We start from the raw sequence: 25,640 nt of genomic DNA, 5'->3' as shown, positions 1-25,640 counted from the left end.
TTGTAGCTGTTTATTGCTGTATCTGTCAGACATCCAAAAAAGATTCTTGCTTTAAGAGTACTTAATTCTATCAGCTTATGTAAATATGTAAGGGAAGTGTGAAATAAGCTGCAATTATATACCTATAAGCTACATATTAACAGAGCAAATTTAATTTGTAAAATGATGACCTGGGGAAAGCCAGGATACTTTAACCCTAATTTGAACCAGACATCCAGGAATCAGAGAATATTATGTGCTCAGAAGTAACCATATAAGCAGAAAAGGCCCAATTCTTGATCTGAATCTCAGAAAAATAGAAAGCAAAATGTTTTTTAGATTTTGGTGACCTGTCCAGTATTCCTCAAGTACATCTCTCCTGGATGTCTGACATATTAAACCATGTGTGCAAAGATCTACAATCACCTGCCATTCTTCTTTTTTTTTTTTTTTTTGATAAACTTCATTCTTTTAGAGCAGTTTCAGGTTTATAGCAGAATTGAGCAGAAAATACACAGTTCCCACATGGCCCTCCCCACCCACACATATATACTCCCCTACCCTTAACATCCCTCGTCAGTGTGGCATATTTGGTACAATCGATGAACCAACATGAGCACATTGTTATCAACCAAAGGCCATAGTTTGCATTAGGGTTCACTCTTGACATTGTACATTCTATGAGTTTTGACAGATGCATAATGACATGTAGCCACTACTATAGTATCATACAGAGTAATTTCATTGCCCTAAAAATCCCTTGTGCTCCATCTATTCATTCCTCCCTCCCTCCCTCCCCCCAAACCCCTGGAAACCACAATCTTTGTATTGTTTCTGTAGCTGTGCCTTTTCTAGAATGTCATTTGGTTGGAATCATACAGTTTGTAGCCTTTTCAGACTGGCTTCTTTCATTTAGCAATATGTCTTTTTAAGTCTCTTCTATGTCTTTCATGGCTTGATAGATCATTTATTTTTTTTACCACAAAAAATTTTTTAAATTTACATATATGTACTGTTTGTTGTTCTAAGAATGTTTAGAGCTTTAGCTTTTTAAACTTACATAGTTATCAAAGGAATAGTCTACCACAAAATAAGAATTAACTCAAAAAGATACATACACTCTTCCATTAACAGCAACATTATTTATAGTTGCCAAGACATGGAAGCATCCCAAGTACACATCAACAGCTGAATAGACAATGGAGATGCAGCATGTATATATATATTAGTGTGTGTATGTGTATGTGTATATGTATATGTGTGTGTGTGTGGTGCGTGTGTGTGTGTGGTGTGTGTGTGTGTGTGTAACAGAATACAACTCACCCATTAAAAAGAAGGATATTTTGCCATTTGCGACCCTTCATTCACTTTTTTTCCACTTCAAAAAACCAGAATTTTACAACTGGCAGAGATATTCCCATTACATCAAAAACAACAAAACATCTAGAAATAAACTTAACCAAGGAGGTCACCTATACTCTGAAAACTGAAATGACACAAAGAAATGAAAAGATTTCTTGTACTCTTGGATTTGAAGAATTGATACTATCAAAATGGCCACACTACCCAAAGCAATCCACAGATCCAATGTAACCGCCATCAAAATGCTCGCGGCATTCCTCATAGAACTAGAACAATTCCAGAATTTATAAGGAACCACAAAAGACTCCCAACAACCAAAGCAATCTTTTGTAGGTCTCTTTTTTTTCCTCTTTCTTCTTTCTGTTCTCTTTTCTTATGGTTTGATGACTAGAGAAAGTCCTTTAACACTTGTGGTAAAGCTGGTTTGGTGGTTCTGAAATCTTTTAGCTTTTGTTTATCTGTGAAGCTGTTGATTTCTCCATCAACTCTGAATGAGAGCCTGGCTGGATAGGGTATTCTTGGTTGTAAGTTTCCCTCTTGCATCACTTTATATCGTGCCACTGCCTCCTGGCCTGTAGAGTTTCTGCTGAAAAATCAGCTGATAAACTTATGGGAGTTCCCTTGTGTGTTATTCATTGCTTTTCTCTTGCTAATTTTAATATTTTCTCCTTATCTTTAATCGTTGTCAATTTGATGACTATGTGCCTTGGTGTGTTCCTCTTTGGGCTTATTCTGTGTGGTACTCTCTGTGCTTCCAGGACCTGGGTGACTATTTCCTATACCAAGTTGGGGAAGTTTGCAGTTATTATCTCTCCAAAATTTTCTCAGGTCCTTTCTCTCTCTCTTCTCTTCCTGGAACCCCTATAATGTGAATATTAGAGTGCTTCATGTTGTCCCAGAGTTCTCTTAAATTATCCTCATTCCTTTTTATTCTTTTGTCTTTTTTCTGTTCTGAAGTAGTGATTTCCATTAATCTGTCTTTTAGCTCACTGATCCATTCTTCTGCCTCATTTAGTCTATTCTTGGTTCCTTCTAGTGTATTGTTCATTTCAGTGATTTTATTCTTCAACTCTGTTTGGGTATTCTTTGTATTTCCCAACTCTTTGCTAAAAGCTTCCCTCTGTGAATCTATACTTCTCTTGAGTTCTCTGAACATCTTGGCCATCATTACTTTAAACTCTTTCTCAGATAAATTACCTCTCTCCTCATCACTTGTTGCTTCTTCTGGGATTTTATCCTGTGCCTTGGCCTGGGAGACATTCCTTTGCCGCCTCATATTGTCTATCATATTGCCGCTATCATATTGTCTACGTGTTTGTGGATTTCTTTCACAGGCTTTGGGATTATTGTTTTCTTATTTCTAGTATCTGCACCTGGTGGATAAGGCTGGACTAGAGGCTTATGCAGGTTTCCTGGCAGGAGGAGCCAATGCCTGCCCACTGATGGGTGAAGCTTGGTCCTGGACCTCTGGTGGGTAGGGCTGTGTCTAGAGGCCTTTGTGGCTTAAGAAGTCTGCTGATGGATGTGGCTGTGTTCCCACCCTGTATGTTGTTTGGCCTAAGGCTTCCCTACAGGCTGTTGGGTGGGGCTAGGTCTTGGTGTTAATGATCCAATAAAGATGTCAACCTCCAGGAAAGCTCATGTAGATTAACACTCCTGGAATGTCCGTCATCAGCTTTTATGTCCCCTGAGTGAGCTGCAGCCGCCCCCCTACGTCCCCAGGAGACCCTCCAAATCCAGCAGGCAGGTCTGGCCCAGGTTCCTACGAAATTGCTGCCTCTGCCCTTGGACCTGGTGCATGTGAGTTTCTGTGTACGCTTCTCAAGCAAATGGAGTCTCCATTTCCCCCAGTCCCGTGGGGCTCCTGGAGCCAAGCCCCCGTGGCCTTCAAAACCAAATGTCCGGGGGTCTCCTTCTCTTCCCAATGCCAGGACCTGAGCTGGGGAGCCTGACGTGGGCTTAGAGCTCTCACTCCTGTGGGAGGGCCTTTGTGACTTAACAAATCTTCAGCTTGTGGGTAGCCCACCTGGGAAGTATGGGGCCCAATTATATTGCAAGCACGCCCTTCCTACCATCCTGCTGTGGTTTTCCTCTTTGTTTCCAGTGGCAGAAGATCTTTTTTGCTAGGTTCCAGGCTTCCTTCAATGGTTGTTTAGCAGTCAGTTGTGGTTTCATTGCAGATGTGAGGAGAGGCAAGCTCGTGGTCCTACCACTCCGCCATTTTGACTGGAACTCTCTCACCTGCCATTCTTATAGCTAACTCAGGGTATCTGGAATTTGGTACCAACTGTTTCTTCACGAATTATTTTTGCTTTATAAGTTTATATAAATTCTAAAAATTAGTCATCTGATAGCAAAAATGGAAGTTATATTGTCAATCTTAATCATATTTCTTAATTATCTGCAGCAAGACAGAGGCCCAGAATATTTGTGTTTTGCTAGGAAAAATTCTATCAATATTACTATTTTGTAAATACAGGAAATTTTTTATTATTTAGGAATTAAACTGATTAACTTCATTTTCTCTAAGAAAAAAAATTTCAAGAATCAATTAGTTTGGGGGTGAGGGAGATTTTAAAGGAATAGCATAGCACGTGACTCAAGTTAAGTGATAATGGAAAAAAAAAGAAAGAAAATGGGGAAGCCAACAGAAAAATGAATTAGTAAAATTCTTTAATATGCTCCATATAGTATCCTCCCAAATTATAATTTTTGAGATTAAAGGTTGTTTAGGGTTGGGTTCGGAGATTTGAGGGGAATGGGGACTGACTGCTAATGACTGTGAAAGTGGGAGAAATAAGAGACATGACATTCTACCTTGGTGGCATCTGCTTCTTTGAAAATCATATATGGTTCTGCACACTCTCCAATGTCTCCTTGCTGTAGCACTTTTTCTAGCTGTCAAAGGCAAAAAAGTAAAGATTAATTAAGCTTAAAAATAAAAGTAATCAGCCTGGAAGGCAAGAATGGTTCAGCATAAAAAAAAACAATCAACATAATACAACACATTAGCAGAATAACATAAAAAAACCACATGATCATCTCAACTGATGTAGAAAAAGAACTGGAGAATTCAACATCTCTTCATGATTTAAAAAAAAAAAGAAGCTCAACAAACTTGGAAAAGAAGAAAGCTACCTCAAATAATAAAGACCATATATGAAAAGCCCACAGCTAACATTATATTCAATGCTGAATGAATGACTGAATGATTTGACTGAATGAAGGACTGAGAGCTTCTCCTCTAGGATTAGGAACAAGATAAGGATGATCATTTTTGACAATTCTATTCAACATAGTACTGGAAGTCTGAGCCAGAGCAATTAGACAAGAAAAAAAACCAAAAAACATCCAAATAGAAAAAGAAGAAGTAAAATTATCTCTGTACACAGATAACACAATCTTTTATATAGAAAACCCTAACATTCCACAAAAAAAACTGTTAAAACTAATAAATTCAGTAAGGCTGCGGGATATAAAATCAACACACAAAAAATCAGTTGCATTTCTATACCCTAACAATGAGCAATTCAAAAAGGAAATTAAGAAAATAATCCCATTTACAACAACATCATAAAGAATAAAATACTGAGTAATTAACCAAAAAGGTAAAAGACTTATAATCTGAAAACTATAAATACCTAAATGATTTTCAACAAGAATGCCAAGACCATTAAATGGGGAAAGAACACCTTTTTCAATAAATACTGTTAAAAAAAAAAAACCTGAAGATCCAAACGCAAAAGAATAAAGTCAGACCCTTATGTTACATTATATACAAAAATTAACTGAAAATTGATCAAACACCTAAACATAAACCTAAAACTATAAAACTCTTAGAAGAAAAAATAGAGGAAAGGCTTCATGACATTGGATTTGGTAATGTTTCCATGGATTTGACCCAAAAAAGCACACGCAGCAAAAGTAAAACTAGTTAAATCAGATTGTATCAAAACTTCACACTTTTGTACATGACAGGACACAATCAGCAGGGTAAAAAGGCAATTCACAGAATGAGAAAATATCTGAAAATCATGTATCTGATACGGAGTTAATATCCAAAATACATAAAGAAATCCTACAACTTAACAAAGCAACAAATTTGATTTTTAAATGGGCAAAGGACTTGAACAGACATTTCTCCAAAGAAAACATACAAATGTCTAAGAAACATACAAAAAGATGCTCAACAACACTAATCATTAGGGAAATGCAAATCAAAACCACAAAGATATACTACCTAACACTCATCAGGATGGCCATTATCAAAAATATAATAATAACAAGTATTGGCAAGGATATGGAAAACTGGAACCTCTGTATGCTTTTGGTGGGAATGTAAAATGGCACACTGCTATGGAAAATAGTACAGAGGTTCCTCAAAAATTTAAAAATATAATCATATAATTCAGGAAATCTATTTCTGGATATATATTCAATAGAATAATCCATTTCTGGGTATATATTCAGGGACTCTAACAGATATTTGTATACCCATGTTCATAGTAGCATTATTCACAGTAGCCAAAAGGTAGAAGCAACAAATGCCCATCAAGAAATGAGTAAACAAAACATAGTGTGTATGTGTGTACACACACAATGGAATATTATTTAGCCTTAAAAAATGAGAATGGACAAACTGTGATATATTCATATAATAGGATAATATACCAAATGAAAAACAACTACTGCTACATGTCAAAATGATGAATCATACAATCATAATTCTTCAGAATGGCAGATACAAGAATGTATATCCTATGATTTCTTTCCTATGACATGCAAAAAGAGGCTAAACTAGTTTATGGTGATCAAAGTCAGTGTAGTAGGAAGAGGCACAAAGAAGGTTGTGGGTAATGTTCCATACCTTGATCTGGATGTTGGTTATATTACCGAGTTAGGTATATGCAAAAATTAAAGAAGGTGTACACCTTGTGCATGTTACTAACTACAAATAAAAGTTTACAAAGAAAAGATAATCACATATATACCAGTAACAAATGAAATCAAGTTCCTATATATAATTTAAAATGAAAAATATTTAGTATCATTTATAAAAGGGTCAAAAGTATCAAATTATGAGGAAGATATAAGAGAAAAAGACCTAAAAACATGGAGGGATATACTGTGTTCATTGACTAGAATATGCAGCAGTTTAAAGATGTCAACTTTCCCAAACTGATCAGTATATTTAATGCAATCTCAGTCAACATGTCAGCAAGACCCTTCTTGAGAGAGAGTATGCCTGCAGTGGAGAAGGACTAACAAGTAAAAATTTCACAAAAATGTAAACAGTCAATAACATCAAAGCCAATCTTGAAAAATAAAGTTAGAAAAAAATACACTATATTTTACAAACTACAATGATTAAAGCAATGTAGTACTGGTGTCAATTAAAGACAAATAGACCTGCAACCAAAAAAGAAGGGGAAACCTCATACATATGAGCACTTGATTTATGACACAGGATACTCTGCAAGAGCAGCAGGAGGAAAAACAGTCTTTTAAATCAATAGTGCCTGGTCGTTTGGTTATTCAGTATTCAGGGGGGATTGATCATCTGACATCACCCCAAACTTGTATGTGTAAGGTGAAACAATTACTCTTACAAGGAATCACTTAAGAGAATGTGTTTTGAACATAAAAGAAGCAAAAATTTCATACACAGAACACAAAATACCATAGCCATAAAGAAAATGGTTGATAAATTAGACAACATGTAAACTATAAACTTCAGTTCATCAAAGGACAGCAGTCTGTGAGAAAGCAAGCACAGAGTGGCAAAAAATGTGAATACAAATAACCAACAACAAAATAACATCCAGAATATATTAAGAATTCCTACAAATCAATAATAAAAAAGCTAAAATAACCCAATAAAAATATGGGCAAATGATTTCACCAGGCATCTCATAAAGAGAATATCCAATGACCAGTAAGTGTATAAAGATGGTTAAACCATTACTAGTCAGGGGAAATGCAAACTAAAACCACAGTGAATACCAGAATGGCTACAATTAAGAAGACTGACAAATACCGGTGTTGTTAAGAGTGGAAAATGGTTGACTCATTCTGGGAATCTGATATATGTATTTAGGCTAAACATGCATCTACCCTATTATCCATCAATATCAAACACAAACAAGTGTATATACTCAGATACCAAAAGACTTGTTAAAGAATGTGCACAGAGCTTTATTTATAATAAGCAATTGAAAACGAGGTGTACACTAGGGGGAAAAAAACTATGGTCTATTAAGGCCTATCCTTTATCTAAGCAGAATAAATAAAATATGTTAAAATCAGACAATGGAGTACAACTTGATAATAAAAATGAAAGAACAAACTACTGTTATACATACCAATATAGAGGACTCTCACAGAAATTATATTGAGTGAAACAAGCCAGGCACAAAAGATTGCCTACCGTATGATTCTGTTCATATGAAATTCAAAAAGAGGAACAGCTAAACGATGGTGATTTAAGTTGGAATACTCGTTATCTGGTGGAAGAGACAGGGTGGTGACTAGAAAGACGAACAAATGAACTCTCCAGGGTGATGGAGTGATGGAAATACTATTCGGCTTGAGCTCAGTAATGATTACATAGATGAATACATACGTAAGAATTCACCAAGCTGTTTACCCATTTGTATACTATATAGATCTCATTATATGTATCTTATATCCAATTTTTTATAACACTGATAAATACCAAGTGTGACTAACAAACTCTTATTCAGTTCTGGTGGAAATGCAACTATCACAGATACTCTGGAAACCTATATGGCAGCATCTACCAAAGCTGACATACAAGTATCTTATGATTCAGCAATTCTACTCTCAGGAATATACTAAATAGAAATCAGTACATATATCTATACTCATGGAATGCAAATATTTACAAAATTGCTGATACAAGTTACAAAACTGAATGAACCAAAACATCTATTACCAGTAAAATGGATAAAGTGTGATACATTCATATAAGGAAATACTACAAAGTCATGTAAAAGAACTTTCAAACTGCTGCATACAGTAGCACAGATTAATCACATGATCATTGTAGAGCAGAAAAAAGCAAGTAAAAATTACATGTATACTGTTGGATCCCACTAATATAGTGTTCAAAAACAAGCCAAAATTACAGGGAAAAAAAAGGAACAGTGAACAAGATGAGGCACAAGGGCAATTTCTGGGATTCTGGTAATGTTTTGTTTCTTAACCTGGGTAGGTAGTAATATAAACGTATTCATTTGGAAATAGTTCATCAAACTATGTATTTCTGATTGGTGTGTACTTTTTATAAGTATGTCATACTTCAATAAAAAATTAATTAAAATAATCCTTAAGTAAACTTAATTATCATTACCTTATTGTAACCCAAGTTTTTGTTTGTCTATTTGTGGGTTTCTTCCAAGGTGCTTTGTTTTTTGGTTCCCTACACAGAAGCTTAGGTAAACAATAATCCAAACATAATGGTATCACCCCTTCATATATTTACCAGAAAGTAACCATGCTAACAAACCAGGCACAAAAGTGAGCAAGGAATTAGTAATTCTAGATGAGTCAGAATCTCAGTATCGCAGACAGTGACAGATTACACTAACAGTCCCAACTCTTCACCCTCCCTTTACCCCTCTCAGGCTATATGACATTGCCAATTCCTTCAAATAAAGAGGACAAGTACATATCACAGTTCCTTGAGCTTATGTTCTGTCATGTGACCTGTTTGGCCAAAAAAATGTTAGCTGCTGTGATGTGACCATAGGCTACAAAAATGCCTGTGCAACTGGGTATGCTCTTCGGCACTTCTGCAATCACCGTGAGAACATGCCAGTCTAGCCGGCTAGAAGAGAGACATACAAAGAAGCTAAGCCAATCTACAGATATCTGGAAGGAGCACAGCCACCTAACAGAGTATAGCCTAGATCAGCTGACCACCAGACAACTCAGATGCATGAACTACAAAATGTTTATTGTCGTATGTCCCTGGGATTTTGCCTTTTTATTCTTGTAGAGCTATAACAAATACACAAGTCAAAGGGATTTTTCCTCTCAAAAAACAAAACATCCTGTTGACTACGACTTAAGAAAACCTCATAAATACATTTTCTTTAAAATTTTTTTTAACATTTTAACTTCTTGATATTTTTGAAATTATAGAAAAATCTTTTCATATGTATTTGCAAACATTTATGTGTGTATAGGTGTGTGTGTATATATTTTACACAGCTGAGATCATATAGTATAATTTCATTTTCAAGCAGCCAGTATACCAATCATCATCTCTATCTTTCCAGCTTATTCCCTCAAGTATGTTTTATTTTATGAAAACTTACTATTTTCCCATGTAAAATAAATCTGCAAAATACATTTATCAATTGTATTAATAGCTGGAACTTTACTCTTCAGTGAGTTTCTGAAGACCACAGCTGCTAAATCTTTGCTTGTAGGACTGTTCATTGTAACTAAGATTTATTTTAACCTGAATTCATAGGAATGTTTCCACAAATTAGGACATTATTCCTGTGGGTAAATAAAATTCATTTCATGACAATCCACTTTATAACCTTATTATAAAATTCATTACCTTTTAATAATAATTTTATATAAATAAAGATAAAATGATTAAGGAATATATTTTAGGCTACTCTCAAGTCAAGGTCAAGTTCAAGTAAATTAGTCTTAAGTTACCCTACGCTAAGTATCTTAGTAATATTCAGACTTTAGAATTTGTAATCTTTATTCTTAATTAGCTGGCAGTCAAATCATAATGCTGCATGATCTCAGGGACTGGGATTTTAGTATTTATGTAATTTAGGAACTGAGTGATAAAGTAGGATAGCTCCTATGATGGTTAATTTTATATGTCAACGTGGCTAGTCTATGATACTCAGTTGTTTGATCAAACATCAGTCTAAATGTTGCTGTGAAGGTATTTTTTAGAGGTGCTTAACTTTTAAATCTGTAGACTTTGAGTAAAGCAGATTACCCTCCGTTTTGTGGATGTGCTTCATCCAGTTAGTTAAAGGCCTTAAGAACAAAGACCAATGTTTCTCAAAGAAGGAATTCTCAAGACTGCAACATAGAAATCCTGCCTGAGTTTCCAGTCTGCTGCCATGCAGAATTCATACTCAAGACTACAACATCAACTCTTACCTGAATTTCTAGCCTGTCATCCTCCCCTACACATTTAAAACTTGCCAGCTCCCACAATCACATGAACCAATTCCTTAAAATCAAAATTTAGTAGTACCTATAGTGTACATCCAAAATTATTAAGAAATATTAAGATGAAAAAATAGGTAAAGATAAAATCTTTGCCCTTGAAAAGCTTACAATATTGATAAGGATACAAGCATACAGATGCAACACAAATAAACAAACACATTTAGCATTATTCTCACCTTTATTACAAGAAAAACATCTTGCGAAGGATAAGTGATAGAAAAAATAGCTGATCTTGCCAGGGTGGTAATGGCAGCAGGTGGTACATGTGGACGTAATAATCCTTTCATCTGCTCAGAATTAAGGTCAAAATAAAAATTTTCTGAAATCTAAAAAATATATTCATATATTAAATTTAAAATCGGTGCATTTAAAAAAAAACACAAAAATCATACGTACTCAGTCTTAAAATACTTCAGATACTAGAGCATTATACTAACATACAGTTTCCCATATATTTCACTGACCAATCTTTACATGTCTAAATCAAAGCAAAAAAAAAATCTGCAATTTGGAAATATAATGCAAAAACATATTCTGAAAAACAATATCCCAAGCTCATTTGATTAGAAATGCAACCTTTTGATTAGAAATTTTACAAAGAAATTATCACTGAGATGAATTACTCCAATGAGTCTTTAAAAAATTATATAAATGATATCTCAGAAGATTTGATTTAGCAAATACAAGTCGCTGAAGTAGAGTTCTGCTATAGAAACCCATAACTGTTTACAGCAGAAGTTACTACAGGCATTTCAAGTTTCTACTACACATTAGGCTTAGGATATTGAAATGCTGTATGAAATAGTGGTCTGAAAAACTCCTAAGCGTAATAAAGATATGATGGCAAATCTAAGGGCAATATCTTAGGCAAGAATATTTAAAATATACATACATGATCTTTCAGCTAGTAAGAATTTCAAAATTATATCAATATAAATTCACTGTTACCATTATTCTAACCCTTTATACATTGTTTGCTTAAAATTATATTTTCTATTTCTTAAATTAAAAGAAAGTCGCTTCTGCTACTTGCTTTTGGAACTCTTTCAATGAAATAAAAACTAGGTCAACTTTACTACTTACAGTAAGAAAATACTTAATAAGTCTTAAATTTCTGTTTTCTCTTAAAAAATTCATGTTTAATAATTCTCAAAAATAATTACTAATTTATCTTATAAAACTACTTAAAAACAGGTTTCTGAAATCTATGATTGTAACAAAAGACTACATTCAAATTATATAGCCTCACCTTTTTCTTTTCCTTGACATCATATAAAGCCAAACTTGCAAAAATGGGTTCAATTTCAATCTCAAACCTTCAGGAAGGAAAAGGATGAAGAAGTTAACAAATAAATATAAAATACACAATGCAGAGAAATCTCTTTCCAAAAATAAATTCTCTCAATACCTTGTACTTTTCTACATTGGTGCTACACCATCTATGCTACCCTTCTTCCTGAAACACACTTTCCCATGTATATCTTTCAAAGTCTAAATCAACCATTTATGCATACTTCAAAATCTTAAAAAAAAAAAGTCTACCATGTAACAAATATAAAATCGACCCTAAGAAAAAAAGATACTTTATCTTTATATTCCCCAAGCCAGGAACAGTGTCTGATAAAATACTGTAGATCTCAGTGAATATTTTTCCAATTTTAAGACTAATTGCATAGTGAAGCAAAGAATCATCTTCACCTGTGAGCCAAAAATGCTCTAAAGCTAAGTTTCATAGGCAAGATTAAATACTTAGTTAGCATTTAAAATTATGTATAGAATGATACTTTTCAAAAGGACACAAACACAAGTATAAAATCTACTGGGATTTTGTTATATATGTACTCAAAATATTATTCCAGTAAATAAAAGTTATATAGTAAACAAAACAGATACTCACTTCAATGATAAACATTTTACAAGAAGTCTTTGACCAAAATGTTCTTTGGGCACATCAGGAACACTAAGTCGTTCTATTGGTTCTTCCTACAAATTGACAAGCAACACCAAAATGAATGCGCTTACCATATTTCAACACTTTACAATTTATTTTTTAGGAACTTATTTTATTAATCTACTACTTTTAATCTTCACAACTGAACACAGAAATGAATGGCCTATTTATCCTCTAACAGGAGTCATTAGATCATAAGTGTGATCAATTATGTTTCATTTATAAAAAGCATTGCTATGTTTTAGTTAAGTTTTGTTCTCTACATTATTATAATACTGTATACAATTCATACTCCCAAAATATGTATCTTAATAATCATTTGCTTTTTTATATCCAAATATCTATACCTCATCTGGTGATGGATGCAAAGCAAAGAGTTCCTTGTGACGGTTTGATTTCCTTTGGTCATCATTCTGACGGTCTATTTCTTCATTTGGAGTTCGATCAAGCAAATTGGGAAGCAAAGCATCAGGAAGTGAATTTTTCAAGTCAAAAATACTGCAGGCCCAGCTACCCCTTGGAGTATCGTCTATTGACATTGAACGTCTTTTAAGATCATCCTGTCATGCAAAATGTTACATATATTAATTAATGAATAAAAAATTAACTATTTTAAAATAACTTCTTATAGTCATTTAAAAATAAAAGTATTACTTGTTCATCCTGGTAGCTGTTGCCATCTGGAGCTTCATCAGATTCAAAGACCTGCTTTGGCAAACCTTTTTGCCTTTCTTTCTGTTTATCTAATGTATTAGGATTAAATCCTGTTCCCAGTTTATGATATCTATTCAAAATAAAATAGTTAAGTAAATATCAGTTTTTGAAAATTTTTAACTTTTCCATCATCATTATGTAATAAGCAACTATTCTCTGCATAATTTCTTTACATAATAAGATGTGGCAGTTTTGAGTGTATTACACATTTAATCAGAGATTTAAGAAAACTTCCATTCAAAGTTCCTTTAATCCAACTAGAAAGCAGATTGAGTTTCCAAAAGTAAATCATACTGTCCTTCTTCTCCATGCCAATCATGTGGGTATAACTTAAGTTGTACTTTCAATTCAGAGAATTGGTCAGTAAAAGGAAAAGATGGAAAGCGGGGTTAAAGAATAAAATGAGAGAGTAGAAAGTATATACTGCATTTATAACAATGCAAATTTTAAAAAGGCAAAAAACATACAGAGAATCGAAACCTTAAAATTTCAAACAGGCAAAAAACTTTCGCTGTATCTCATTATGTACAAAAGATCTTAAACAATCTAAAGCTTCAGACTCTTAAAATGAGAAATAGCAAGATCTATAGCACTATGTACATACATTCTTAATTAACATATATTGTTATATGATCTATGCAGTAGTCTAAGAATAACTCTTAGCGTAAACTTACTCCTTAACAATCCAATATCCAAGAATCTCAGACAGTAGGATCAAAGAGCAATTACTGTGCCACACCCCATACAGTCAAACTGGGCAAATTTTTAATTGGAGCAAAAAAAAATCATAATTACCAGAGGATGATATGGTTCTATCAGTCAATTTATGAAATAGTAAAGAATCACACTTGATATGAATTATTCACAACACGTCTTGTTGCTAAAGGTATTGCACAGCAGCTACATCATGTTCACATCACAACATAATCACAAAATAAAAGCATTTTTCTCTAGAAGAACTAAAATAAAAATACTCAATATAGTAATATGAAAGATATTACTCAGAAGGTGTTTTAATCTTTCATGAAATGTTTAAAGTGCCTTAATTTGTGTAAAAATGCCTGAAAAGTGACAGAGTTTGAATTCAAACACGGGTCTGTTTGCCTCTTTACACCATGTAGACTAAAAACAAATAGACAAAACTTAACAGCCAAAGACCATTACCAGTTATTAAGCTATCTTCTAGTCATTTTTCTCAATGGAAACATTTTTATTTTCCTTAAAGGACAGAATGCACTATTGCTTTTCTACATGAAAAAGTTTCTTTAATAACATTTTAGTATTACAGAACGAATCCATGTTTCTTACTGAAAACTTAAAAATACAGACTGATAAAAATAAAATCATTATATTTCTACTACTCAGAGATTATCAGTGTTGAACTAGTGTTTAGGATCTTTTCCTGGGCATATGTATAATCATAAGTATATACATATACCTAAGTATATACATACATGCATATACATATATTTGTATTTTTTAATAAAAATGAGATATAGTAAAAAAAAAAAGGGGGGGGGCTTAATTCATGAAGTTGCATATCTAAGATACTCTAATAATCCAGAATACTGTTGTGTTCTGCTTCATGTCCTAAAAAATTGATAGTATGAAATTCAAGAGACCTGAGAAGAATGACATGATTCATGATCAATACTCTTTTCTATATTATCATTCTGTTCTTCTAGTCAGTTGCTATGAGAAGGCTCTACATGATTACCCACCCAGCATCACCATTTCTATGACTTCATATCCTGGCATTCTCTCCCTCACTTACTCTGTTCCAGCCACACTGACCTCCTTAGTATTCCTTGAACATTCCTAGCTTCCAATATGGAGCCGTTGCGTGTACTGCTCTTCCCTCTGCCTAATACACTCTTCCCCCAGATATCCAGGCGGCTTATTCCCTTGCTTCCTTCAGGTCTTTGCTCTAATTCATCTCTTCAGGAAGGCCTCTTCTGATTAGTTATAAAAAGTAGAATCACCTATTTTTGGCTCTCCGTATCCCCCTTATCCTACTTTTTTTTCTCTACAAGATTTGCCTTCGCCACATGTATTACGTATTTATCTGTGTTTATTTACTGTCATTGCCCTCAACCCCAAGTAGAATGTAGGCTCCATGAGGGCAGGGAGTTAGTTTCGTTGACCGCTGTACCATCATTGATTAGCACAGTGCCTGGCAAATACCAGCCTCTTAATTAGTATGTGTTGAATCCCTTTACCCTTCTGTGCTGAATTACAGAAAAATGTTTTGGTTTCCTCTTATAACTTACTACTCCACTTTTCAGTCACATTCACTCTGCCATTAAGCTTATCTGCTGAGTTTTAACATTTTTTTTCACTGAACAAAATTTTCACTTCCAAAGATAACTAGTTGATTTTTTTATTTGGTTACCATATCTTTTCACATCTCTTTGAGGATATTAGTTACACGTATGGGTCTTGATCTATATTCTATTAACTATTTCCTAAATTGTTAGTTCTTTTATTTGTAGTTTGATAATTTTCTTTCAAGTGGTTTTCATCAAATAGTTGGCAATTCTAGGTTCTAATGCTCACTTTTTATTTTGTAAACCCATATTTGTCTGGAGATACTGTATCTGCCTACCACTGCAGATAATAAATAATATCTAGTATAAAAGAACAATATAAGCATTAGAATCTGATGCTTCTAGGTTCTACTCCTGGCTATCCCACTTTTTGATTAATGGGACCTCAAAGAAATTACTTAACCACTATGAGCCTGAGCTACCTTATCTGTTGAAACCTTAGATGAAGTGAGTGTAAAGTATCCAATAAAATGCCTAGCATATAGCAAATAACCATAAATGTTACTATCTTACCCTCTTGTCTAAATCAAGTCCGTTAACTCCATGATTAGAATTAAGTAGCAGACTCCCATGATTCTGAGGTTAATATATTTTGCAACTAATCTCTTTTTATTAGGATTTCTGATTATAACTTTCCAACATTCATGCAAAGAGGTAAAGACTTTGAGTTATGTGACAGAGGAACATAAAACTCTTTACCTCTTTGCATATATGTTCAGTAATGTCTAAAATCTGGCTACTGTAATACTTATCAAAATTGTAAGTTCATAAAAACAGCTCTTCTTTATAAAGGGTAGCCGACTGTGCTTTTATTAGGTCACACTAAAACTAAAAAGCATGTCAGCAGTATCCCCAAGAGTGACGCTTAGCACAATATTAAACGCAGTGAAATAAGACAGCAGCCATAAGGGCAAAACAATAAGCAATGGATACATCGCTGTTGCTAGTACAACTTAGCAAAGATAACTTCATGTCTCAAAAATATAATGTCATAGCAATTCTGCACTACTTCAGTCATTATATTTCCTTTAGAAAAATACAATAAGGCTAAGAAGATTCAGTATGAAGACCCTTCTTCATTATGCAAATCAGCAAAAGAAAAGTCTGACCTGATATTTCAAACACCATCCATTAGAAAAATTAATTCCATGGTAAAACAAAACATTATTTTTTTTACAAATATTTACTTGATTGGATGTACACGTCAAGGACCTGTAAATATTCAGTTAGTTGATAACGGGTAGAGACCTTTCAAACAGCTCAATCTGGAAAACTAGCTGTTAAATTTATCTTAACCATTTAAGTTTCAATAAATTGGATTCTTTTTGAGAAATACAAATTATTCATCAATACTTACTCATGATTTCTCAAAAAGAATTAAACCACAAATCATTATCATTATTAGTTATTAATGATCCATGATAATACAGAAATACTAGCCCCACGAACCTATTATTTTAAAAGGAAAGTCACTGAAAGTAGTTGCGGAACTCCTAAGGAGAAAATATCTATATGCAAGGTCCTTTTACTTTTTCAGCTCTTTTTTAAAATGAATTTTCAGGTCTCATAATTAGTATTTATCCACCTTAATCCATTTATAGATCCTACTCAGCATTTTTAAATGTTATAAACATATAACTTACTTTCTGATCACAATTGCCCAGTCTTCTGTATAACTTCTTATACAATCTCTAACATGTGGATCCATTTCACTATTTTAAAAAAGAAAATTTTTTATAATTTAGACAGGAAAGCATTGATGTTTGTGAATTTGACTGCTGCATTCTTGTTCATATAACAGGAAACAACACAACCACAAGAAATAGGATCTAAATTTAAAAATGGAATGTAGCCTTTCTATAGTTACCCAAAACCCAGAAATAGGTAAATGTCTCTTTACCTTTCTTCAGGTACAGCTGAAACAAGGGTTCTGCAGTCCCTAGGACTATAAACCACTTCAATATCATCTGGAGGGAACTCAACCAAATCCCTTAGAGGCCCAGAATCCACAGCTAAGGGATGAGTAATGAGGTAATCTTCCAAATCCACTGGATCCACTGCTTCAGTAAGGGGCACCTTTATAAAGAGGGGTGGGCATGAGAGGTGGGTAGAAAGGAAGAGGTGGATGCAAGAATTTTAAAACTTTAAGCAAAGAAAATTTATTATTTTTTTAAAATATAATATGTTTGTGACCTAGTTATTTCTAAAATGTCAACAGATATTCAGCCAGATGCACTAAAGAAACCACAAGGTGTTGGCCTCATACTCCTTTATGCTTCGGGTCATACTCTCTTTGATCTTCTTGCTTAGATTCTGCCCATAACCTTCACATAAAAACAGTAAAGATAATTAACAGTTCCATAATACTTTACAGTGACAAAATGCTCGTTGAAGGAATTCTTTTTTATAGTTTGAAAGTTTCATTGCTAAGCTTCTTAATGGTGCTTTTACTTTGTACGCTGTTGTTGATAATCCTAGTAAAAATGTATAACCACACTGCAATACATTGAAAAATGGCCCTCCAAAGGATCTCCACATCCCAATCCACGGACCTTATATGTGAAAATAAATAAACAAATAAAACATAAAATAAAAGAGTGCCTGAAGACATCATTAAGGACCTTCAAATAGGGTCATTATCCTGGATTATCTTAGTCGGTCCTAAATGTAATCATATATATCGAAGAAAGAGGGAGGTTTGGGCCACACAAAAGCCATACGGAGACACAGCAAACAGATTTGAAGATTCTGGTCTTAAAGATGGAAATGATGTGGCCACAAGCAGCCAACAGAATCTGGAAGAGGCAAGAAACTGATTTTGAAGGGAGCCTCTGAAGAGGGTGCGACCTTGCCAAAACTTTGATTTCTACCCATTGATAGTAGCTATTATTATCATCATCATTGTGTGTATTCTCACTGAAGCCTCCCCAAACTCTGTAAGTTAGAGATAATTACTATTTCAATTCTACAAGTAAAGGCAATTGTGCTCAAATAAATTAATTTCTGAAAATAAAATAGCCACAAAATGATAGAACAAAAATTTAAACTGGGTCTTTAAGCCCTAAAATTCATGGTTTTCTCTCATAAGCATTCTATCTTAGCCATTCTACCAAGTACATAATACACTATCACAATGTTCTTGATAGAGAGAAAGAAGAAATTCATCAGGGAAAGGGAAATCTTTTTCAACTACTGTTGCTGAAAAAATTATCTATATGGGGGTGGAAATGAATCTTAATCCTTATATCATAACATGTACAAAAATGAACTTGCAACGGATCACAGATATAAACAATAATGCTAAAACTATAAAGCTGATAGAAGGAGTTATAGGAGTATGTCTTCAAAATTTGGAAGTATGCAAAGGTTTCTTAAACATGACAGAAAGGGATAATCATAAAAGAAAATCTGACACATCAAAAGACAGTTAAGAACACTGTGAATGTACTAAATGCCACTGAATTGTTCATTTTTTTTAATTTAAGAATTGTTCATTTTAAAATGGTTAATTTCTAGACTGTGAATTTTACCTCAGTAAATTATTTAAGTAAATAATGAAATGCCCCCCCCAAAAAACAGCTAAGAAAATGAATAGGCAAGCCACACTAAAAGAAAATACTTACAAGATATATTTAATAAGGGACTGGCATCTAGAATACATAAAGAAGTCCTTCATCTCAACCGTAAAAACAAACTATCTTCTCAATTAAATGGGGGATAAGGGGAAGGTGATAAGACATTCACAAAGGAAGATGTAAGAATAGCCAGTTAGCACATGAAAAAGCACTCAACCTCAAAAGTTACGAGGAGGTACTTCCACTTCTAGGAAGATGGAGTAGACGTACTTTTCTCTATTGTTCCCACTAATTACAACTACAAACACTTCATGTTGTTTATAAAATAAACACAAGATGACTCTGAAAGGTGGAGAGAGAAAAGGCACACCAACAGGGATCTCAGGACCCAAGGAACAGTACAGCAATGAGTTACTTAAAATTTCTTCTTGACTTAATATACTCCAGATTTGGAGCTAGAGAAGCCCACAATCTAGAAACACCAAAGAGCGCAGGGGAAAAAAACCACCACCACCACCAGCAAAAACCACCAAAGCCTGTTCTCCCCGGCCAAACCACCGAGAAAGCAACAGCTGAGCAAAACAGAAAACTCCTAGACAATAACCACCCTACTCCAGCCAAACATCACATGAAAAACTGTAGTCCCACCCATGTCCACAGCCACAAAGGCCAAATGGGGAGCTAGACTGACCCCCACTAAGCTGTAACACACCATTCCAATACTCCCCACCAGCATGATGTCAGAGAAGTCAGAGTAGGGAGCTGAGATTTTCATATCTACTGGAAGGTAATGAGTCCCCCACTCCTACAATGTCAATGGAGACCACACAGAGAATCTGGGCACCCATTCCCATGTATGTAGCAGTAACAAGGAACCCCTTCTCCTTACTGCTGGGACAGTGTCAGAATATATAATATAATACCTACAGGGTAAAAAGACATAAAGGTACAAAAGATTTCTGCACTTCACTCAAACTGGTAAAATGTCAATACTTATACATGATAAGTTATGTATATATATAATGCCTTATATTATATGTATTATAAGTCACTAAAAAGGCTATACAAAGATATGCAGTTAACAACACTACAGATAAATCAAAATGGAATTCTAAAAAAGTTCAGGCAACCCACAGGAAGACATAAAAAAGACACTAGAGAATCAAAAAGCAGAGAGAACAAATAAAAAATAAAATGGCAGATTAAAGCCCTTGCAGAATGATAATAATATTAAATGTAAATGGTCTACATACACCAATTAAAAAAAGAAAAGATTGGCAGAATGGATTTAAAAACATGATGCACCTCTATGGAATACAAAACACTCACTTCAAATAATATACTATAAGGAGGCTGAAAATAGAAGGATGGAAAAAGATATAACACATATACATTAATCAAAAGAAAGTAGACGTGGTTATATTAATTTCAGATAAAGTACCCTGACTTCAGTACAAAGAAAAGTATTGGATAAAGAGGGACATTACCTGATAACAGCTATGATTCACAGCACCTTAAATGTGGGCATGTACTAAACAAAAGAGCTATAAATTACATGAAGCAAAACTGATAGAGCTAAAGTAAGAAATAAGACATATCTACAGGTACAGTTGGAGACTCCAAGATTATCTCTCTCAACAACTAAAAGAAAACCAGACGGAAAAATCAAGAAGAATATGGTAAAATTCAATGCACCATCAACCAATAGGATCTAACTGACATTTATAGAACAGTCCGCCCAACGACAGCAGAAAAAAACACTCTTTTCAAAGGCCCAAAAAGTAAACACCAGGATAGACCATACCCTGAGCCTTAAAACAAACCCCAACAAATTTAAATGAACTGAAATCATACAGACTGTATTCTCTGACCATAATGTAATCAAACTAGAAATTATCAACAGAAAGATACTAGGAAAACCTCCAAACATTTGGAAACTAAACAACACAGTTCCAAATAATCCACGAGTCACAGAGGAGTTCTAAAAAGTGAAATTTTAAAATTACATTGAACTAAATGAAAATACAACATAAAATTAATGGAATGAAGTAAATGCAAATCAAAAACACAAGATATTACATCACATCCATTATGATGGCTATTACCAAAAAATGGAAAATAACAAGCGTAGGAGAGGATACAGAGGAAATGGAAGTCCTGTGCACTGCTGACGGGAATGCAAAGTGGTACGGCTGCAGTGGAAAACAATTCGGTGGTTCCAAAACAAAAAACAAAACACACAGAATTACCATCTGCTCTACCAAATTCACTTCTAGGTATACATTCCAAGAAATTGAAAATAGAGGCTCAAACAGATACTTGCACACTCATGTTCACAGCAGCATCATTACCAATAGCCAAAAGATGGAAACAATCCAATGTCCATCAACAGATGAATGGATAAACAAAATATAGTATACACATACAATGGCATATTATTCGGCCTCAAAAAGGAATGAAATTCTAACAAATGCTATAATATGGGTGAACCTTGAGGACATTATATTGAGTAAAATAAGCCAGACACAAATTGTACAATACAAATATTGTACAATTCCACTTACATGAGGTACATATAATAGACAAATTCATGGAGATAATAAATAGAACAGAGGTTACTATGGATTAGAAAGAAGTGGGGGAATATGAAATTACTGTTTAATGGGTATAGGTTTTCAGTTTGGGTTAATTAAAAGGTTCTGGAAATGGACAGTGGTGATGATAGTGGTGGAGGTTTGCACAACACTATGAATATACTTAATACCACTGAATTGTACACTGAGAAATGGTCAAACTGATAAATTTTATGTTATGTATATTTTACCACACTATAAATACACATATACACACATTTAAATAAACATTTTTTTGGAAACTTTATAAGTCAATGCTTCACACCCATGCATTATTTCTAGGGCAGTATATCTTTCAGGATTCAAAGTGTCACAAATGAATACTCAATGAAAATAAAGACAAAAGCTGGGAGTCCTTACATATGTCTAATTCAAAATTAACCTCTCCTCAAAGAATAGCCAACCATATCAAGAGATAAGTGTTAGGGTAGGGAAGTATCCTATGACACTCTTAAAAATACTAAATCACAGAAATGATAAATGATCTTGTTTTCTAAACTCACACAAAGTCGCTGGCTTTCTAGGTGTAATAATTAGCTAGACTTGTAGCAAGGAAACAAATTTATTTTTGCTACAAATGTCTCTACTCTCTCTGACTCCTATCAGAGACAACTGCCTGGGTTAATTTTGGGATGCTGTGATAAGCTGCTTACAACTATATATTACTTTGTAGGACTCCAAAGAAAGATCCTGTATTTACAGATCCAAGGAAGGAGATGCAACATGATTTTATAACAAAGAGCGACAGGGCAGTAAGCAGGGTTAAAGGATGACAAGAACCAATAGTGAAGCCCTATGGATTCTTTCACAGGCAATGTGACACACTGTCTTACTTCAACAATCACTGCACTGGAATTTTGACTAACATGTTTAGTGTTAAGATCTCTTTCAATCCCTTCTGGTGTGCAATCAAAATTCTGGTACTTGATTAGTGGTTGTTTTGGTCTGGAGAAAAGGGGGATTAAAAGGATGATAGCCAAAGAGTTTCTTTTTGAGGTGATGAAAATACTCTAAATTGATTTGTAGTGATTGTACATATCTGTGAATATATGAAATCCAATGAATTGTAAATTAAATGCGTGAATTATATGGTATGTGAAATAAATCTCAATAAAGCTGTTTTTAAAAAAAATAGTTGAACATGAATCTAATCAGATATAGGAAATACAGAAGATAGAGAAACACATCTACAAGGAAGAAGTTTCAAAAAAGTTGAACCAGAACCTAATCTGTTACAGGAAATACAGGAGATAGAGAAACAAGTTTATAAGGAAGTAAACATAAAATCCGAATGGCAAGAAATTCTGTAGGACAACTAATGCAACTTCCTCAACAAGTCAATGGCATAAAAACAAATGAAGTTAAAAGTTGGGGGAGGGAGTAGTATTCCACTGTATGTTTGGACACATATATATATACACCACATCTTCATTATCCATTGGTCTGTTGATGGACACTTAAGTTGCTTCCGTATCTTGGCTATTGTAAATATTGTTGCTATGAACACTGGGGTACGTGCATCTTTTCAAATTAGTGTTTTCATTTTCTTGAAATGAATACCCAGAAGTGAAATTGCAGGATCATACGGTAGTTTTATTTTTAGTTTTTTGAGGAACTTCCATACTGATTTCCACGGTGGCTGCACCACTTTACATTCCAGCCAACAGCACGGAAAGTTTCCCCTTTCTCCACATCCTTGTCAGCACTTATTATCCCTTGTCTTCTTGAAGACAGCTATTCTGACAGGTGTGAGGTGATAGCGGATTGTAGTTTTCATGTTTTCTTGATGATTAGTGATGTTGAGCACTTTTTCATGTATCTGTTAGCAATTTGGATGACTTCTTTGGAAAACTGTCTATTTAGTTCTTCTGCCCATTTTTAATCAGACTGTCTTTCTGTTGTTGAGTTGTATGAATTCTTTATATACTTTGGATATTAACTCCGTATCTGATACGTGATTTGCAAAATTTTTCTCCCATAGGTTGCCTCTCATCTTGATAACTGTTTCTTTTGCTGTGCAAAAGCTTTTAAGTTTGATGTAGTTCCAATTTGTTGATTTTTGCCTTTGGTGTCTGTGCTTTTGGTGTCATATCCAGCAAAATCATTTCCAAGACCATTATCAAAGAGTTTCTTCTCTACATTTTCTTCTAGGGATTTTATAGTATCAGGTCTTATGCTTAAGAGACTTCGATCCATTTCAACTTAATTTTTATGAATGGTATAAGGCAGGGGACCAATTTTATTGCTCTACATGTGTTCATCTAGTTTTCCCAACACCACTTGTTCAAGAGACTATCCTTTCCCCTTGGCTCCCTTGTAGAATATTAGTTGAACATATAAGCAACAACAAGGATGGATTTGGAGGGTATTATGCTTAGTGAAGTAAGTCAGACAGACAAAGACAGGTATTTTATGATATTACTTATATGTGGAATTTAGAAAATAAAACAAACTAGTGAATATAACAAAAAAGAAACAGACTCAGGTATAGAAAACTATACCAGTTGGGGTGCGGGCAAGATAAGGGTAGGAAATCAAGAGGTACAGATTAGTATGTGGACAATAAGTAAGCTAAAAGGATATATTGCACAGCACTGGGAATATAGCCAATATTTTATAATAGCTATAAATGGAGTACGACCTTTAAAAATAGTGAAACACTATGTTGTATACTTGAAACTTATTTTTAAAAAAAGTTGGGGAAGGGAAAAACTGCCCTTTTTTTAATGCAAGTGATCTAAGCCAAATTCCATCTGTGGATTTTGTTTAATCTCAATTTGAATAAACCAACTATAAAAAGATATGTGTGAAATAATCAAGAAAATTTAACATGCACTGGATATTAGATGATACCAAAGAATTACAGACTGTTAATTTTGTTAAGTGTGATAACAGCACTGTGGTTAAATTTTTTAAATGTCAATGTTTATACTAGTCTTCTACTTCTGTGTATGTTTGAAGATTCCCATAATTTAAAAAGAACTTTTTCAGAGAGAATACAAGAAGATAAATTGAAGTCAACAAGCTCTGACAACACTTTAAAGGAATTTTGTTGTAAAAAAAGAGCAAAGAAATATTGGAGGCTGGAGACTGACGGAAAAGTGGGGCAAAAAAAGCAGGATTTTTTTTTTTAAATGGGAGAAATAACAGCATGTTTGTGTACTGATGGGCATGACCCAGTAAACAGAGAGAAAACATGATGACATAAAAGGGAAGGGAAAATTACTAAAGTACTGTATTTAAGTAATTGAGAGAAGTTGGACTCTAGTTCACTAGTGACTCATTTTAAGTAAGTGATGAATAGATAGATAATACTGGTACAGATGATAAAAGGTGAACACACTTGGTGGTAGGAGTATATGGAAGTCCCTTCCGACTGCTTCAGTTTTTTCAGTGAAACAGGAAGCTAAGTCATCCTAAGAGTGAAAATGGGGAAGAGCAATTAGGGTTTAAGGAAAGAGTAGGAGGCATGAAATGAGTCAACTAAAATAGTGGGAGAATGAATGGACTAGGAAAATACAATGTTTGCCTCGCAATGCTAAAGCCTTCATGAGTTAGGGTCATAAATTTAAAGTGAGACCAGTCAATAGGATAGTGTGTTTTCTCCAGCCACACTCAGCTGCACAAGTGCAGGTATGAAGTAAGCAGAGAATTGGCTTAAACAGCACTGAGATTGTGCCAGTGACATGAGAAGTTAAGGATTTCAAGGGTATATGCAAGAGAGTAATTATAATGATCAACAAATAATTTAAGTTTGGTAAGAAGAGAAAAGAGGACATCAAGGGTTGAGAGACAGAAAAAAGTTAGGAGGATCATAGATTCCAGGTCCTGGTTGGGTTGGAGTCAGAGCACCAGAACAAGAGAG

At 34.2% G+C, this 25,640-nt stretch overlaps 1 protein-coding gene across 4 annotated transcripts in view; it reads right to left on the bottom strand.

The window, feature by feature from the left end:
- The window catches only part of DOCK7 (dedicator of cytokinesis 7), a 178,818-nt gene that overhangs the window by 132,385 nt on the left and 20,793 nt on the right, over positions 1-25,640 (bottom strand). For all 4 annotated transcript variants that reach the window (XM_031465267.2, XM_031465272.2, XM_031465268.2 and 1 more), the window contains exons 3-10: positions 17,468-17,643; positions 17,211-17,279; positions 13,181-13,310; positions 12,874-13,086; positions 12,473-12,558; positions 11,825-11,891; positions 10,752-10,901; positions 4,159-4,239 (exon numbers count right to left, since the gene is read on the bottom strand). In XM_031465267.2, the coding sequence (XP_031321127.1) occupies positions 4,159-4,239; positions 10,752-10,901; positions 11,825-11,891; positions 12,473-12,558; positions 12,874-13,086; positions 13,181-13,310; positions 17,211-17,279; positions 17,468-17,643 (972 nt within the window). The remainder of the gene's footprint in view (positions 1-4,158; positions 4,240-10,751; positions 10,902-11,824; positions 11,892-12,472; positions 12,559-12,873; positions 13,087-13,180; positions 13,311-17,210; positions 17,280-17,467; positions 17,644-25,640) is intronic.

The sequence above is a fragment of the Camelus dromedarius genome, chromosome 14, assembly GCF_036321535.1.
Source record: "Camelus dromedarius isolate mCamDro1 chromosome 14, mCamDro1.pat, whole genome shotgun sequence".
Lineage (NCBI taxonomy): Eukaryota > Metazoa > Chordata > Mammalia > Artiodactyla > Camelidae > Camelus > Camelus dromedarius.
Note: the sequence above shows the minus strand (reverse complement) of the source record. Positions and strands in the feature narration are given on the sequence as shown.